Source organism: Zosterops lateralis, assembly GCF_965231275.1.
Source record: "Zosterops lateralis genome assembly, contig: HAP1_HAP1_SCAFFOLD_207, whole genome shotgun sequence".
Taxonomy (NCBI): domain Eukaryota; kingdom Metazoa; phylum Chordata; class Aves; order Passeriformes; family Zosteropidae; genus Zosterops; species Zosterops lateralis.
The window spans coordinates 44,362-62,202 of NW_028154486.1; the positions used below are offsets into that span (position 1 = coordinate 44,362).

Here is a 17,841-nt window from a genome sequence, read left to right on the forward strand (position 1 = left end):
CTGCCTCGGCCGCGTCCCTGCAGCAGCTGCCGGGAGGTGGGAGCGGCCGGAGAGCGGCATTCCCGTGTTCCCGCCGCGGAAGTGACGCGCTCCGGGCGCGCCCCGGCAGCGCCGCCGACGGTTCCTGTGGCGGGGCGAGATGGCGGCGCCCGGAGCCCCGGTGACCGTCACCGTCACTTACAGTAAGCGCGGGGGCGGGGGCGCATCTCCGGCCCTTCCATCCCCGCCCGGGGGGCGCCGGGCGCTGCGGGCGGGCGGGGGGGACGAGGCGGGGCGGCCTCGGCGGGCAGGGCCCGGCCCCGCTCGGCCCGGGGTCCGGCCCGGCTGCTGCCCCGAGGCTCCGCTCCTCGCCGGGCGCGGCCTGCCGGTGTCCGCTGCAGCTGGAGGGCGGCGGGGAGAGGGGACACGGCGGCCTGTGCCGGGCGGCGCTGGGCAAAGGTCATCTGGGGACGGCCAGCTTCATGGGGGGCCGGAGCCTTTCTCTGAAAAGCTTCCTTTGGGGAACCTTCCCAAGGGGAGGGGGCTGGGCCTGTTCGGCCTCGAGGAGAGATGGCAGAGGGCACCTCATTGATGGGAGTGAATATCTGAAGGGGGGGGGGTGCCAGAAGATGGAGTCAGGCTCTGCTCGGGGGTGCTCAGCAATAGCACAAGAGGCAATGGGTAGAAACTGATGCACAGGAAGCTCCACCTGAATATGAGGAAAAACTTCTTTATAGTGGGAGTAACTGTGCCTTGGTACACGTTGCCCAGAGAGGTTGTGGAGTCTCCCTCACTGGAGATATTCAAGAACTGCCTGGACACAATCCTGTGCCATGTGCTTTAGGATGACCCTGCTTGAGCAGGGAAATTGGACCAGATGACCCACTGTAGTCCCTTCAAGCTGACCCATTCTGTGATTCTGTTGTTTGGGTCATCTTCATTTAGATGAAATATATTGCTGAAGTCAGCACTGCATGTTAAAAGCAGATGCTACCCAGTAGGCTTTCTTCTGGTTTGTTGAAGAGGCTTGGATGTTTGCAACTAGAGAAGAGCTGCAGGGCTGCAACAGAGAGCAGTTCCTTCAGTGGGGCACGAGGGTGCTGAGCCAGGGAATGGGGCACTCAAAGGCCACCTGACACAGCTGAGCTTTTTTCCACCTCAGAAAGAAAAACGGGAGGAGAGAGAAGAAGGTGGAGAGGAAGATAGGCTTGTATGGATAAATAAATATAAAACACTACTGTAGAGGGGTAAGAATAGCTTGGATTCCACAGTTCTTAAAAATAAGATGGGAAACACCATGGTTAAATTTTGAAGTGGATCTAAGTGAGACAGGAGGAGGATTGAAGGGGATAGTAAAGTATTAAATCAGCAAGGTATTTGTCTGATGTTTGTTAGCAAAACTTAGTAATGTTTACTGTATTTTTACAAAAATATTGAATAATAAATTCTGCCTTTGTTTCTTCTGCACTATATTGGTAGTGTTCTTTCCATCTCTAAAGCTTATTGTTTATATCTGCTTGCTCATTTGTGTTTTCAAATTGTGTTTCAAATTGTTTTGTTAAAATGTTTCCTTTTATCACCTGGTAGTTTTGTTTAAAAGTCTTTGGTGAGGAATTTTGTAGAATAATCTGTTTGAATCATCATGATTCATGTTCTCACTGGCACCTTCAGAGAGCTCCGTTTGATCTGAGGGCTTTTCATTTTGCTGAGATGTCAGTAATTTAATGACTTGACATATTTATAATTCCAACGTCTTGCTGTTTGCCCACAGCCTGCTTATCTGAGAATGTTTTTGTCTTTCCAATTGTTTTCTTACCTGATAATGACTTTGTCATTAATAGATGGCAAACAGAAGCCTTTGTTCAGCTTGGGTTTCATCTGTCTGATTTACACCTGCAGAGCTCAGATGCGGCTTGACCACTTTGCACAAAACATTTTTAGTAAAGTTTTGTGTGCATGAGTGAAAGTGGGGAAAGGTGGAAATTAGGGCTGAGAAACAGAAGGACAGTAGACCCACATATGTGACTTGACAATCTGCAAGTGTGGTCGTGGCTGGACATGAGATGCCCACCAGAGCCACTCTGTCACTCCCCTCCTCAGCTGGGCAGGGGACAGAAAATACAACAAAAGGCTCATGGGTTGAGAGAAGGGCAGGGAGAGAACACTCACCAGGTCATGAGCAAAACAGACTTAGCCTGGGGACATGTAGTTTATTAACATTCAAATCAGAGTAGAACAATGAGAGCTCAGAGAAAAGATTTTTCCCTCAGGCTTAACTTTCCTCCTGAATTCTCCGATTCCTCCTGCCTGAGAAATGCAGGGGAATGGGGGCTCCAGTCAGTTCATCACATTTTGTCTCTGCTGCTCCTTCCTCCTCAGGAGGAGGACTCTGCACACTCTTCCCCTGCTCCATCATGGATTCTTCTCATGGACTGCAGTCCTTCAGGAGCAGACTGCTCCAGTGTGTGTCCACCACAGGGTGACGAGTCCTGCCAGCAAACCTGCTCCAGCCTGGGCTCCTTTCTCCACGGGTCTGCAAGTCCCTGCCAGGAGCCTGCTCCGGAACAGGCTTCCCACAGCCTCACAGCCTCCTCTCAGGCATTCACCTGCTCTGGTGTGGGATCCTCCATGGGCTGCAGGGGCACAGCTGCTTCACCATGGTCTTCACTATGGGCTGCAGGGGAGTCTCAGCTCTGGCACCTGGCACAACCCACGAGTTGTTTTTTATGGTGATTTCGCTCTGCAGTGAATTTACAGTAAAATTTGTTTACAGTCTGTCCAAAGTGGTACTCATAATTCGTAGTTAAACTGATTCTGTTGTTAGACAAACTTCTTATGTTTTTTTCCTCAGTGTTTGTTTTTTTTTCTCTCAATTGCTAAAGGGCAGAGCCCTTATACAAAGCAGTTGTATATATCAGAATGAGCTTTTGAAATACGCTGAGGTTGTGTTTTGTGATTTGTTTTTGGGTTTTTTTTTCCCCTAAACAAACTGGTAAGAAGGGCTGTCTGTGGAAAATGCTTGGGTGATAGGTGCATAATGTGATTTTAAGCTTAGAATTGTCTTGGAATAACACATTTTTTTTTTGAGGTTTAAAATTTTTGAGGTTAATGTGTCACTTGTCATGTGACTGGGAGGCTGGAGCATTTTAAAATCAATTTTTCTAGCACTCTCCTTTGTAAAAGATACGTGCACTTTAAATTAGTGGTGTGAGAATAGTTTTTCTTCTAGTATGTGTTAAGTTCTCTCTTCCTGCAGAGTGAAAAATGCCTGTTTTGATTTCCCTTGCAGCCAGAGCTGGTTGATTCCTGTGGGTGCTTTCACATTGCCAGACTTTAAGCGTGTGGGAGCAGAGGGTTGTAGAAAGGGTCTGTTGCAAAGCAGAGATTAATAGGCATACTCCTTTTTTTCCCCTGCCTCTTGTTTACATGCAAGTAATTTTAGGGAGTCTGAATAGGATGCTTCCTAAGTGGAAGGTGACAGACTTCTCCAAGTGGTTTTGTCTGCTTATCAGTAGAATATGGGGAGAAATAGATTTTGTACTCTGAGAATTCTCTCTGGTTGGGGGTGGAGATGAAACAGGGTAGACAATGATTGCTTGTTTCTCATGTTTAAGGAGCAAAGGAAGTGATAATTGTCTCGGATACCAAAGACTCATGACATTTGAAGTTGCTACAAGTAGGAAATGGGATACATCAGGAAGTGTGGGCTTTCATGCTTTAGGTTGTGGGATGTCTGGACTCTGTCTGTACACTTAAAAAGTGATAGAGAATAATATTTAGCAGGAGATAAATTACACCAGTAAAATAGACCCAGTCAAACTCTTCAGGTTATTCCAATATAAACCAAACTTTTCAGCTGAGGTCAGTCACTTCCAAGAGGAAGGAAGTGCAGTCAAATAATTTGATTAAAAATCATGGTTCTACATGAGAACCTGTCATTTGAGAACTTTCTGCATTAATAGTAGTAAATATTAGAGATGGATTCTCTCTGTAATGTTTTCTAGGTTACAATAAGTATTACTCTTACTCTGTTTTTCTACTAGGTAATGAAAAGCACAGTATTCAAGTTGCTTCTCAACAAGAAGATGGTGAACCTACGCTACAAGACATGGCTGTACTTATTGAACAAGTCACTGGAGTTCCAGTTCCTTTTCAGAAACTGATATACAAAGGTAGCTTATAAATCTGCCATGTTTCTTGTAGATGATGAGCTTTCACCAGGTGTCCATGTTTTGAATGTCTTCAAAAAGACATTCTTAAGCCACTAACTGTACTTGAACTGTTATTTTTCTCTTTTGTTTTTCGTTTAGGAAAGTCTCTAAAAGAATTGGAACAACCATTATCAGCACTTGGTGTTAAAAACGGTTGCAAAGTCATGTTGATTGGGAAAAGGGTAAGCATTGCTTTTTGACCTTTTTCCCCCTTAAACTATCATAATTTTTGTCACTAAGTCAGCTGCTGAACACAGAAACAAGCTGCAGCATTAATCTAATTTTGTGTACCTATCCACGAAGTTGAGTTCAGTCTCATGTTACATTGCAAATAACTTCAGTTTGTACTTTTCTGAAATTACATTATTGACTGGCTTCTGCTTTACATTATTGACGAGACTCTGCCTAATCTGTGGTCAGTGCTCATGAACCTTCTGTGCTCTGATGACCTTATCTGCTCATCTTATTTTTCTGGTTAAAAAAAAACTTTCCCAGCTGTAGCTACTGAGTCTTGATGATCTGGGTTATTTCTGGTGAAATGATTTGTGGCTGGCTTTGCAAGTCGAGGATGAGGTAATAATCTTGTGATGTAAATGTTGCCTATAGTTTAGAAATGATACGTTGACAAAAAGAAAAAAAAGTTGCACTTTTCCTTTTCCCTTCAAATGAATCTCATTAAATGTGTTTATATACATTGCTGATTTAAGTATGTTTGTACTTAAGCTTTGGAAGAAGCTTATTTGGTAGGTATTGAAGTATGGAAAGAATAGTTACAGTGTAGTGTGTATTCTGAAGCCTTTATGTCTGTATCAGCACTGCTCCTTTTTAGCTGCATTGTATCTTTATTTGTTCCTTAGTTGTGAATGTTGTACTTTTGAATACACAGAATAGTCCAGAAGAGGAGGCTGAATTAAAGAAGTTAAAAGATTTGGAGAAGTCAGTGGAGCAAATAGCTAATAAGTTAGAGGAAGTTAATAAAGAGTTCACAAGTATCCAGAAGGTATGCCAGTTTTGTATCACTTTATATCTTTACAAAGCAGTTTTGTAGGTATATCTATTTTAAGAAAACCAAATTAAACAGTTTAAAGGTTTTGAGTAGTCAGTAATAGGCTGCCCCTCCTAAATGTCCAAGAGTCAGTAATAATTCTTAGTAAATTCCAAATCCCAATGTTTATGAGTTTACAAAATAAAGACATGGCACTGTTTGGAAAAAGGTAAATATTGTTTCATGTGGGATAAGTTACATTCTTTATATCTGGAAAAACTTAGAGTTCTCTCAAAGTCCAAAGAAGAAGGTCTATTACATGTTTATCATTTTAGTAAACCTAACAGATCTTACATTTACCATGTCAAGAATTGATAAAATACAGAAGAATACAGATTAAGATTGGAGTCCCTATCATGCTTGAAAATACAGAAATAGTAAAAGATGTTTTCTGCCGTTGTGGGTTGACACATTTTTGAAGGTGATTATTGTGTAGGGTGTGGGATAATTTTGTTTTTTCTTCTTCAGGGGTTTTTAGCAAAGGATCTCCAAGCAGAAGCACTAAAACAGCTGGACAAGAGGATAAAAGGAACTGCAGAGCAGTTCATGAAGACCCTTGAACAGATTGATGCCATTGTAAGTAACTAACCACAAAAGAGGGTCAAATCCCAACAGAAACTTTTTGGATATTTTAATGTACTTAAAAATTTTTTTTTGGCTATCCAGTGCCTTACAGTCATTAGTAGATCATAACCTTACATTACATTTTCAGAGTATAATAAACATTTTCCTGTATCATGTAGTAGCTGAGAGCTAGATGAGAATAAGAGTCTTGTACAGAGATAAATAGAAAATTGCCTCAACCAGGGTATTTCCTTATTCTGTTTCTCTGTCTGCTGGTTGTTCTCTGTAAGCCTCATTATATAATTATGTTGCATATCAAGATCATAATAGCCTGCTCTGAAGGAAAAAATATGCTTTTCTGTGGTATCTTTGGGTCTCCTTCTTGGTACAGTGACCTTTTATTGGATTTTTTTCAGAAATATGCCATGCAAATACCTATAACTGCTGAAATAAATGTAGTTTAATTTGATGGACTCTTTGAAAAAGTTCAGCAGTTCAATCAGAGTCATAATTTGAACTGCCCATCATCAAGTGCTATGTAATATGGATGTGTTCCTAGGAATGGTGGGAAGCTTACTAACTGATTTCCTGCTTTTGTATTGTGAGTCTATGATGCTAATGTAGTCTTTGCTGCTTGTTATAGCCAACAGTTCTAAATACTTTTTTATTTAAATTGCTGTATTTTAAGTATTTTGAAGTCTTCAGATTTCTCTTTCCTTTGTGCCTCGTATAAAGGAGAATATTGTGCTGACAGTTATTGAATGCTGGTGGCATAAAGGCTTCATGTGACTGATTTCCCACTTGAAGTGGCAGATTTACTACGTGTTGTCATGAAATATCAATAAGGTGACAGCTGTCTCAATTGGATGGGGTTAAAGATCATTTCTGACCCCTTCAATTTTTGACGCCAAATCCTATTTAGAAAAAAACTCAGTGCTTGTATGCTGGTGTGCAGTTCTGGAACCCAGCAGGCACCCTTGTAAAACTCTTTCACTGTTTCTTGATTAATCCAAACTCAATTTCCCAAGTTTACTTTTAATTCTGTTACTTTTTGTGTGGTTTAAACAGAAAGCATGCTGTGATGTATCTTCTTATCCAAAATACTCTAAATACTACTGGACAAGGGATTTTAGGTCTAGTACAATGTTTTAGGAGACTTATAATCAGTGCCTTGGTGTTTAGATTTGGGAAATAAGGGAATCACTGTACTTTGTTTCTTGAGAAGGTGGAGCAGCCAGAGCTAAGACTAATTATAATTAATTTCTTTCAAAATCTGTAATAATTGTTTTTGTAATAACTGTAAAAGTCTTTTTTTTTTTTTTTTTTTTTTTTTAAGTGAGGGCTTGGATTACTGGTGGTTGCACACCAGTTACATTGCACCTATTTGTTTCTTTTAATATACGAAATTGGCTATGAGATTTGTCCTGAAAACTGGACTAATGTGCAATTTTGCAGATGAAATACATGTAGGTGGGTGGAATCTGTACATAAAAATGTGGGAGTTCAGAGTGCTGGTATTATACCAGGTCAGATGAACGGGCCACCAACTTACTGAGGCAGCACACAGCTGTACTGTGGTTGTGCAGTATGTGGAGGCAGCAGTGCAGACTGGTAATGAGGAGTGTGTATGAACAATCAATGAGTTCCACTGGAGTAAAAAATGGCAAATAGAAAGGCAAAGCAGTAAAGTATTTTATCTTATTGTAGAATTGGTTTGTACAAGTACTTAACATTCTTTTCAGCAGCGAAGTAAAAAGCTAGTCCTGACACATCTGTTAAATGCCATTGAACATGTAGAGGTGCTGTTGATTGAGTCAACAGCATATTAAAAACTTGACAGGGGAAAAATGTGACTGACTGAGAAGAATGGATGATGCATTGTAGAAGTCAAACATATCAGCAAGCTCGCACCACAAATGTTCCAGTCTTTGGCAGAATTGTCACAGCTCATTAAGATTTCTCAGCTGCTGTGTGCTATTTGGATCACTCAAAACTATACAGCTTGATGCAAAATGAGATTTGGTTGGTTACAGAGAGATAAGGGTGAGGAAGCTTGCACATCGTATTCTTTCTATTCTAGGAGTATTACTCTCTTGCTGGTAGCAGAGAAGCTCATTAATTAGAGGAGCTGAGTTTGGAACGAAATACTTTTACTAGAAACCATGTGTTCAACAATTATGAATTTAAAAGACGGGATTTGGAAGGTGGAGATGTAAGTTAATAGTCATACAGTAGTGAGGTGTAAGAGAAAAAATACATTGTTGTCACTGGCAGAGATGTGAAAGTAAAGTCATGAAGGGATGTTTTTAGGTAGAGCATCTGTAACTTAAGCATTGTAACATAAATGTGTTTAAACAGATGCTGCTTTCACTGCACCTTACAAAATCTTAATTTGTCTGACACAGATATTGCCATAAGCCACAAATCTTACAAAATGTCTTCAGGAAGAGTGCAGTTGAGTCCTATTTAATATTTGAAGATTTGTGTGTGGGCATTCACAGATGTGCTGTTTATTTCATCAGTTAAAATATTTGGTCCAGGAACAGAAGTCAAAATACACTATTTGTTACAAATCTCAGTGAGAGGAACACAGAAAATGCTTTACTTGGTCATCTGGCTCAGGTTTTTAAGTATCTGAAAGGCTTTTTCAGGAAAGAGCAAAGATTTTCTGAGATCAATAGGAGGACTTGAATCCACAGTAATGACAGGATGTACTTGTGAACCAGCTCTGATTTAGTGAATGTTTTCACCAATATCGAAGTGTGAGCACTCACTTTGTCCTCAAGATGGTCTCCTATTAAATGGCAGATTTTTTAATCTAGAAAGACAATATTGCCGAGAACAGATTGTTCTAAGAATTAAAAAAAGCTTTTTCTTCTGAAGTAACAGTCACTGATTTTGTTAACATAAGTTCACATCAAAGCTGTCAAATTGCATCTTTCAGTATTGAGGACATTGATAGCACTACTGACTCATAGTTGTGCTCTGGTGGCCCATCCTCCTTTCCTGAGGATTTTTTAGAATTATAATTTTTCTGTAGAACTTACTTTCATTACCATGCTGTTCTGATGAAATTTAACTGTCTCCTTCTCTCTGCTATACTTGTTGTTGGATAAATCCATACCAAATTAACATTTCAAGGATTAAAAGAAAGAAGTATTCTGAATAAACCTCATCACTGTTCCCCTAACAAATGTTTCCCAGATGTTTGGGAAGGTTTTCCACTTAAAATAAGATGAGATCCTATTACTAAACTTTTTGAATTTATCTGTATCAATAAAAATGTGAGAAGTGTTTCTTACTGTAATACTTTAATCCCTTAGCATGAGTTGTAAATGAAATCAGATCTTCAGAGAAAGGTATTTCTAAAGCTCAAGGAGCATTGCCATGTGAGAGGGGAGGTTTTCTCCCTCCCTTTCTGTTTGATTTGTGTGTCAGTGCCCCCGGTTAGCTGAGACCCTTGTGCCCCACCAGTCTCTCTGGGTCCTGTTATGGGGGCCCTTCCCTGAGCAGCCCACTTGGTGGTTCAGCTGACTTGCTTGGGGTCACACACAGACAGAGAGGCCCCTCCTGGCCCTCCACGCCTTCCATTGGTCTGTTGGTGCCCCAGACAAAATTCAGGAACAAATTCAGGTCACAACAGCATAAGAGGGACCCTCCTGGGGATCCACAGTCAAATATATTACCTGCTCTCAGTGACTGTAAGTGCCCTTGAAGGGCACTTGGAGGACTCCCTTTACCAGTTTGTAGAATAACCCTCCTTTATTAAGACAATAAAAAACTCTGACAGGATTGCTGGTGGTAGTATCTGGCTGCAAAAAGCATACTTAAAGCAATATACTAACCAGCTCTAATCCCCAATAATGCAGTCTTCTCTATTTTTATGCCACTTTAAACTTACTTTTATACTATTTTTATGTTTAAGTGGAGCTAAAGTGACTCTGGACATGCATCATGTTCAGTGAGGGGTGATTGTATTTTGGAGGTGGATACTGTCAGTGTTACATCTGAGGTGACCTTTGGGGCTGCAACTATACATTAGTATTGCATCCAAGGTAAACTTTGGAATGGAGGTGGGCATCTGTGATCTTGCCATGGTTGCTGGTTCAACAGCAGGAAATCTTTCCTTCCTTGGCTGACAGCTGTGGCTTATCAGCCACGAGGTACCACCTTCCCCCTCTGGCAGGATTTGGACAGACCCTGGCCTTGGTGTCTCCAGTCCACCCTCTCTTTGAGTCCCCTTAGTGTGTGCTGTGTGTGGGAATTTGGGCACACTGACCACATTCCATCCAGGGAGCAGCAACTGTGTTTTCTGCCTATAAGTTTCCATATTGTTATGTCTGGGTTGGTACTTTCCACCCTGCTCCATCCTCCATTTCATCCCCCCTTAGCCTCTATGTTGACTACAATTTTTGTAACTTTCTTACCAAGTTTCAGCAATGGAAACGAGGTTGTAGCTTCCTACTCCAGCCATCATGCTGTTAGGGCTCCAGAGGGAAACACCAGTGAAATACCTCTGAGGAGATAAGGAGTGTTCCCACAGGGAGGTGACACAGCCCACAGTTCAGCTGAAGTGCCTCACACCAGTGCACACAGCATGGGCAACAGACAGGAGGAATAGAATCCATTTGTCTGAACAATAAAAAAAGAGCATCTTTTAAAAAATTGTTTTGTTTTTTGATTTTTACAAAGGTTTATGCATTGAAACCTCCCAGCTGTGCTCACATTTTGGCTGAAATGAAACAGATTAGGTTAGGGAAACCTGTGTTCTTTGTCTGGAGTGAGGGTGGAAAATAAAAGGTAAACTAGTGAGAAACTCCCAAGATTTTTATGCATCTTCAGCAGTGAGAACACAGTGTTTTTAAGATATTCACATAAACTTATATAATGATAATCATCTGTACAGATGTTTTACCTGTTAAAAAAAATCATAAACCTGAGCACCTTTCCTCAGCAACACCCCAATTTCACATAGCTCAAAAAGGACAAAGCATGTAACACTTGCCAGGATGACATACATGAACATAATGGGTGGTAGGAGTACAGAAAATGATGCAGTTTGAATTAAATGAAAAGCTGACATCGTGTAACACTTCACATCTGTTGCCTTCCATGCATACATTGCAGAGATGATCAGATGTACAGCTTAGACTGGCAATGCTGCATTACTATGATACTTTCTAATGATGTCAAGTGATTGAGTTAATGTATTTATAAGAAATTTATTCATGTTATAATCTTTGAAAAAAACCCTGAATATGAAGCTCAGCCGAACAGTTAACACACACCACAGCAGAAAAAGCAGTGTGTGTAGTCTGTTGTTGTATATTCCCTAAAGAAACGTGGTAGATCTGCTAGCTCACTTCTTTGCAGTCAGCATGCTGCATCCCTGACTTTTTAATAACTTTTTCTTATATAGTCTTTCCTGTGTAATCATCCTTACTGAATGGGCATGGCATTTTCAGGATGCCTTTCAGAGGATTCTTTGATAATTCCACTTTTTGCTGTAAGTCTAATATGTTCATTTCAGCATTAACCTGCATCAGCTCGTTTACTTATTTTACTGCAGAATCTGCCAGAGAACTTCAGTGACTGCAAACTGAAAAAGAAGGGGCTGGTGAAGAGGGTCCAGGTGAGTTTTCTTCGGTTTTGGTGGGGTTTTTTCCTTTTTTTTTTTTTTTTTTTCCCTCCATAAATGCTGGACACTTGTATACCACACTTGCATACCAAGAGTTTGTGAAAATGAGCTGTTTAGGTTTTTTCAGTGTTTGTTCTTACACTGGTATTTTGTATGACCCCCCTTTGAGAGGTATTTAATAGCTTTGTAAAACAGCACACAAAATAGAGATTTTCAGTTCATGCTGTTTTCAGATAATGTTTGTCATTTACATTAATGGTTTGTCTTATGGCTGCCTGACGATGTGAAGTAATCCTGATACAACTTGTAAGGACAACAGGATTGATCATTCCTCCTTTTTTGAATCTTGGTGGACTGGAGTAATGACTGGGGTCTGGGAAACCAGGATGCAGTCAGCTGTAACTCCTGCTGACCCACTCGACCTTGCCAGAGTTGTTCTTTGGAAAATTTAGCTTCTGTTGCAGAGCACCACCTTTGGAGAGTACGTCTTTAAGAGCTGTACAGCAGAGTAGCTGTGCTGGGGATGGAGGGTTTAATTGCTTTGCTATGGTGTGATGCTTATAAATTCCTAGGCACTGCTTTCTTAGAGACCTTGAACTGAAGGTTTGTTAATAAATACTGGGATTCAGCTCCCTCCACTCAAACTTAGGTAAATGAATGGTAATGCTACTTGTATTACTGTTTTATTATTTGTATTGTGCTAGCTTTAGTGCCAGGTTGGGCTCCTAAAAATTGTTCGTGGAAATACCTCACATTCATATATAGAGTTGAATGATTTTGTATTTTACTGCAGGCTTATTAAATACTTCCCATTGATGTTTCACAAGTTTTTTAGTATAGCTATCTATTTTAGAGAAAGCCCACCAAGAAATACTTCATAGGTGTACAATAATTACACCTTTAGAGACAAAGCACTTTGTACTCAGTTATTGAGATAAGTTTGGACAATGCAAATGGAAATGAAGGTGGTTGCTGGTGTGACTGTGTTATGTGGGAGTTCTGAACACACTTTTGATTCCATGTGCCTAACTAAGGCAACAAAACTTGTAATAGGCTGGTGGCTATCAACTTTGTGGAAGCTACTGCATCTCCAGTCTTGGATGAAGTTACAGCAGAAGCAAGTGGGGTTTTGTATAAGAACTGCTGTTAAAGCATAAAATGGATTCTGTTGAGCAGAGATCAGAATTACTTATGTGCTTTTATAGGCACAACATTATATAGATGTGGGTTATGAACCCTTTGAGGACTGCAGAAGAATCCTAAGGGGTTTTAGACCAGAGCTGTCTGCAACAGTTTGTTTTTCTAGAAAACAGTGGCAAGTTATGCTTATTATTCTTAAGTACCCATGAAAGCAAGGGAGAGCTATTAACTGCCTTCTACTGCTGGCAGTCATACATCTTCCAGGGTCAGGAGATAAATATGAAACAGTAGCAGCCAGCAACTGCAGCTGTTGCCACCTTCACTTTTTCATTACCCAGGTTCTTACAGACTTGAGTTGATGACAGCTCAAGGGTTTGGTCAGAAATAGATGACTCAAAGCAGTGTGATGGTTGAGAAATATTCCCATGGGACAACAGTTTGCTGCTCTAGAGGGAAAGTGCTTTCTTAGTGTCATTTTAATGTAAATAACATGAAATGTCTAGTTTGTCAGAGTCTGGTGCAGACATAGGGAAAACAAAGGCAAGACATGAAAAGCTAATGGGAGATCTTTCTCGGAAAGTGCAGTGTACTTGCACACCCTGGCTTGGCCTAAAACAGTTTATTGGCTTAAAGTGCTGGTGGGTTGTGCTGTGTACAGGCTGAGCAAAGTGACCAGGGGCTGCTGGCTCCCTGTTGCTCTCTGTGTGTTACTCTACTTGTGAGAACTCGTGGGCAAGTTCTAAGAAAGCATCAGGTGCTGTGGACTGCCCTTTTTGGAACAGAGCCTTCAGTCTTTTGAGGAACACCAACTACTGATGAAGATGAAGGTTCAGTGGCGCCTGGTAGTCTTAAGAAATAGAAAAGGTCTTGGTTTAATGAAATCGTGTTTTAAATTTGACTGAGCAGGTTTGTCCCTCCCAGCCTTGGCCCCTGAAGTACGTGTTTTAGAAAGGAGCTCAGATGGTCCAAACTGAATGAAGCACTGACTTCTCTGAACCTTTATGTTTCATATTGTTACTCATGAACTTTGGATCAACTGAAAGTATGTCAGCATCAGGACTGGTAATGCTGGGCAGCCATGCTGTTATCCTTATTAGCCTTATCCAATGTCATGTTTCTGTTGGAGTCTGGGTAAATGCAGGTGTGCATAAGCTATTACCAAACCAAGTCCAGAGTGGTTGTTGAGCTGACACTTCAAATTCATGATAGAAACTGCACTTTCAGTTCTTCAGAAACACCTCCCAGTGCCAAACTGTGTATCCAATAACATTTGTTTGTTTTTTATTCTCAGGTTTTTCTTGCCCAGTGTGATACCATTGAAGGGAATATTGGTCAAGAAATGGACAAGCTACAGTCAAAGAATTTGGCACTGGCAGAATGAGGCATCGCCTTACATAAATAGGAAACATAATTGCTCTATGAGCAAGAAGAAAAGTTTGCTCTTTGTTTTGGAGCACATATCCAGCTTCCTTCTTTTTTTTTCCCCAAAGCCCAGTCTGTTAGACTGGTCCCAGTCAATCATTTCTTGCTGGTTGTCTTGTTTGCCGCTTGGTTAGAACTATTATTTTGGAAAGAAAATCCTTCCTGAAGAATGGCTGAACTAATCTTTGTGATAAATTGTGTATTTTATGGACGATAAGATAGTTTAGTTAACTAAGTTATAAAGCTTTCAGTGGTGGGCAATTTTGTCTGATATATCTTTGAATTTATTTACAGCTCAAATCAAAGAAGGTCTATAATTGTACAAGTGCCATGAGTTGCAGTTGTAGGACTTCAGCTTGATTGAAAAAGGCAAACTGAGGCAACATCTGGGGAAGTTGAACATTCTAGTAGACAGTTCAGAGCAATAAAAACCCCTACGCATTTGTATCTACTTAATGTTCGTATGCATTTATAAATATAAGAAAGCTTGACTATAAGGGAGTCGTACCTATTTTAGCCTTAAATTGTCATAATAAATGGAATGTACTGTAACATGTATGGTACTTAATTTTGAGTGGTGCTTTAAGTTGTTACTGAGCTCCTTGATACAGACGTATGTTTTTTACACGGATTTCTGATGTGCTGTGGTTTTTATAGATTATTTGTATTTTTATTATTTGTGTTCTGTCTTGAGTTATGTTGAGAAATGAAATGAGATTACTCATGCTGCTCAAATACCAAGGGTTCAGTTCAAGCAAGGTAAAACTAAGGAGCTGTTTTGAAAGGGTTTTTTTATACTTTTTTCTGAATTTACTGAATTCATGTTGCTATATTTAATGGGAAAATGCAGTGAATATTCCAGTATGTTAAGGCAATCAGTGAATTTTTATAACATGTTGCAAAGAGACACAGGTTTATTTTAGCAATGCCATCTGTGTGAGGGTTATGACTGAGTCTTGCAGTCAGATACGTGCCGTGCTTAACCTTCTCTGTTAGGTGAGAAGTCAGCTTTTGCAGGAGACACAAACTTTGAGTGGGTGCAGCCAACTTTGCAGTGATTGCTCAGAGGTTCTGAGCAGACCGTGAAGTGTGTCAGCCACATTTAGGTAACATAAATGTACAGGAGCTGCTTTTTCACTGATGCTCCTCATAGGGAGATCACACAGTGGCTGGCACAGCAGGGACTGGAAAGGAGCCTCTTTCTGTGCAAGAAATAAACTCTTCATCCCAAATGAGTCAGACTGAGAATGTGTAGAATTGGCCCTTAGGTAGTGAGCCATTACCCATATGTTTTAAGGTTAGCTGTCCTTTCAAGATAAAAATAGGAAATGTATGTAAAAGAATCTTAACTTCTGGTAAGTTATAAAGCTTAAATAATACCTAAAGTGTTATTATTACAGTATTGTCTTTGATATTCATAATTGGAGGGACAATTTTTTTAGTGAAAAGTATTGAACAAATGAAGTGATAGCTGTGCATTAGAAAGGGTCACTTGTATTCTAAAAATGCTGGTTGACCATGCTAAGATTTGAGTTGCCATGTTTTTTGCTGTTAACCAGTTACTCCAAGCGTATATTTTTTCATTATAAAATTCTCTTATCAGTATCTGTGGAGGATTTCATAGCCTAAACTCCTAGGAAGCTTATCTATCATGTTAGGATTTGATCTGGTAGGACTATGGAAGTTTTTTCGTAGGCTAACTAGTCTGTCATGCTGCATTTTCCCAGCACTTTAAGGTTAAGAGGAGGAAGGGTTGGTTGTAATCATTTTTTGTGAAGCCCTGCCTAGGCTGTGGCTGCTTCTGGACCAGATTCAGCTGACTCTTAAACTACCAGCAACACTTGCCTAATTCAGGGAATGCAAAATCAACCACTTTCCTCTGATGGAAAGGGTCCTCACCCTCCCAAATGTGGTTCTCTAATGCTTTGAGCTTTCACAGGTGCAGGTACAATAAGCCAAGTATCCTCCTGTGCCCATGGAGAGAACTGGGAGCTGTAGTCATGGCTAGGACTGTGTCCATTTCTGCTGTTCCTGTGTCATTTTGTCTCTCAGATGAGAACATTTGCAGGCAGACATCATCTTCCCAGCAGTCTTTCCAGAAACTGCTGCTTCATTAGATGTGCTTGTCTGAGTACATCCTCAGCCTGTCTCAGAGCAAGGTGGATGAACTTCAGGATGTTGAGTAGCAGATCTTTTGATGGTCTGGTACTTTGAGGCACAGAGAGTGATGGTGAGCCTCTCCCACCAGCATATCTGCACTCAGCAGAGGGTGGGTGTCCTCAGCCAAACTTACCTGCAGTGCTAAGTGGTTTGGTTTCTAGGACAGAAGTATGTGTATGAAGACCAGCTTCTGCAGTATAAATTGTTTTGTCTTCCAAATATAAAAATGACTTGATTTGTTTTGGAAAACAAAGAGTTGTATTTAGAGTTCTCCAAGACATTCCAGAGTGAATTGACTTTTATACTTAAGTTTTGGAGAGGGGAATTGTAAACATTTTTTTGTCATAATAGCCTTAAATTCAGTAAAAGCAAGTGTCTGTGCTTTTCAGAAGTGCAGCAGACTGCAATTGTGGGAGGAAGGGGAAGGAAGAGGCAATTTTAAATATTCTTCAGAATTTGTAAATATAAATAATCAAGCTTAAGCTGTAGTCTCACTGATTCTGTAGTCCAGGTGTACTGTGATACCTGTTTCACTACTGAATTGTTTCCTCCGCCCAACAATCTGCCATGATCATGTCAAAACAGAAGTTACTCCCTTTTGACTTAGTTGCACTTATCCCATCGTCTTCCTCCAGTTGCTGTGTTGCTCTGGCTGTGTTTACACACCTTGGACTTGCTATCCTGGCAAAATGTACCACAGGATTTGTCTTTTATCAAAATGGAAATTGAATTGCACACGCCCTTGGCCTGTTTTCTCTCCCAGATCCCGTGGGCTGGTGTGAGATGAACCAAACCCGACTCAGGGAAATGTGGAGTCTGGAGCCATGGGATGGGTTGCTCTCTGGAAACAGCACAAAATTACAGTGGCATCTTCCATGACCAAGTCCTCTGGAAGGTAATGTCACTGTGAGCCTGGAGCAACACTTTTTGACTTCTAATGGACACTCATGGTTTGGAGTGGAGCACTTGACAACCCTGGAAGTTGGCACTAGATTTATTTTTTTTTTTTTGTTAACTTACGTTATTGTACTGTGATAAATGAAAAGATAAAAATAAAACATGGAAAGTTCTCTGCTGTCCTTGGTCACGTTGTAGTCACTAAATTCTGTATTTGGGCCGTATTTTAGCAGGGAAGGCACAAAGTGCTCTGGCTGGGGCTGGCGTGTGTGCCGTGCAGGGCAGTGAGCAGGGACTCCTGGAGGCTGAGGGAAAAAAAAACAAAAAAAAAAACCCCAAAAAACCACCACCACCACCACCAACAACAACAAAAAAAAACCGGAGTACTGGAGTACTTTACATGGTTGTGTTGCACACTGTGCACTGGAACAGGGTGTCCAGAGAGGGTGTGGAGTCTTCCCCATAGAAGATATTACAGAACCGTCTGGACACAATCCTGTGCCAGGCAGGTTGGGCCAGATGACCCACTGTGATGCCTTCCAATCTGCCCCACCCTGTGATCCTGCGTTTTCCAGATCTGGATGTATGGGATGTAAATATTTATAGTTTTTTACTTATTTGGCCGGTTTGGCGTGAGGGGTGGGTACATTTCAGGCGCTTTACTCACAGACGTGTCCCACAGCTGGACTGCTGTGTCTGTGGAGCTCTGTGGGTGCTCTAAGGGCTTACCTGAGGAACATCCCGAGGAAGGCGAAGAGGACAGATCCATCTTTCCTCTTATCCCT

At 41.0% G+C, this 17,841-nt stretch overlaps 1 protein-coding gene across 2 annotated transcripts; it reads left to right on the plus strand.

The window, feature by feature from the left end:
* Positions 1–72: 72 nt before the first annotated feature.
* Positions 73–15,130, plus strand: BAG1 (BAG cochaperone 1). 2 transcript variants are annotated; one of them, XM_083885617.1, is made up of 7 exons: positions 73–182; positions 4,023–4,151; positions 4,290–4,372; positions 5,077–5,190; positions 5,704–5,811; positions 11,369–11,431; positions 13,869–15,130. In XM_083885617.1, the coding sequence occupies exons 1-7, from the start codon at positions 140–142 to the stop codon at positions 13,956–13,958; spliced, it is 630 nt and encodes a 209-aa protein (XP_083741743.1). In that variant the 5' UTR covers positions 73–139; the 3' UTR covers positions 13,959–15,130. The 2 variants fall into 2 exon arrangements, with proteins under 2 accessions (XP_083741743.1, XP_083741744.1); XM_083885618.1 differs by lacking the exon at positions 5,077–5,190.
* Positions 15,131–17,841: the final 2,711 nt, after the last annotated feature.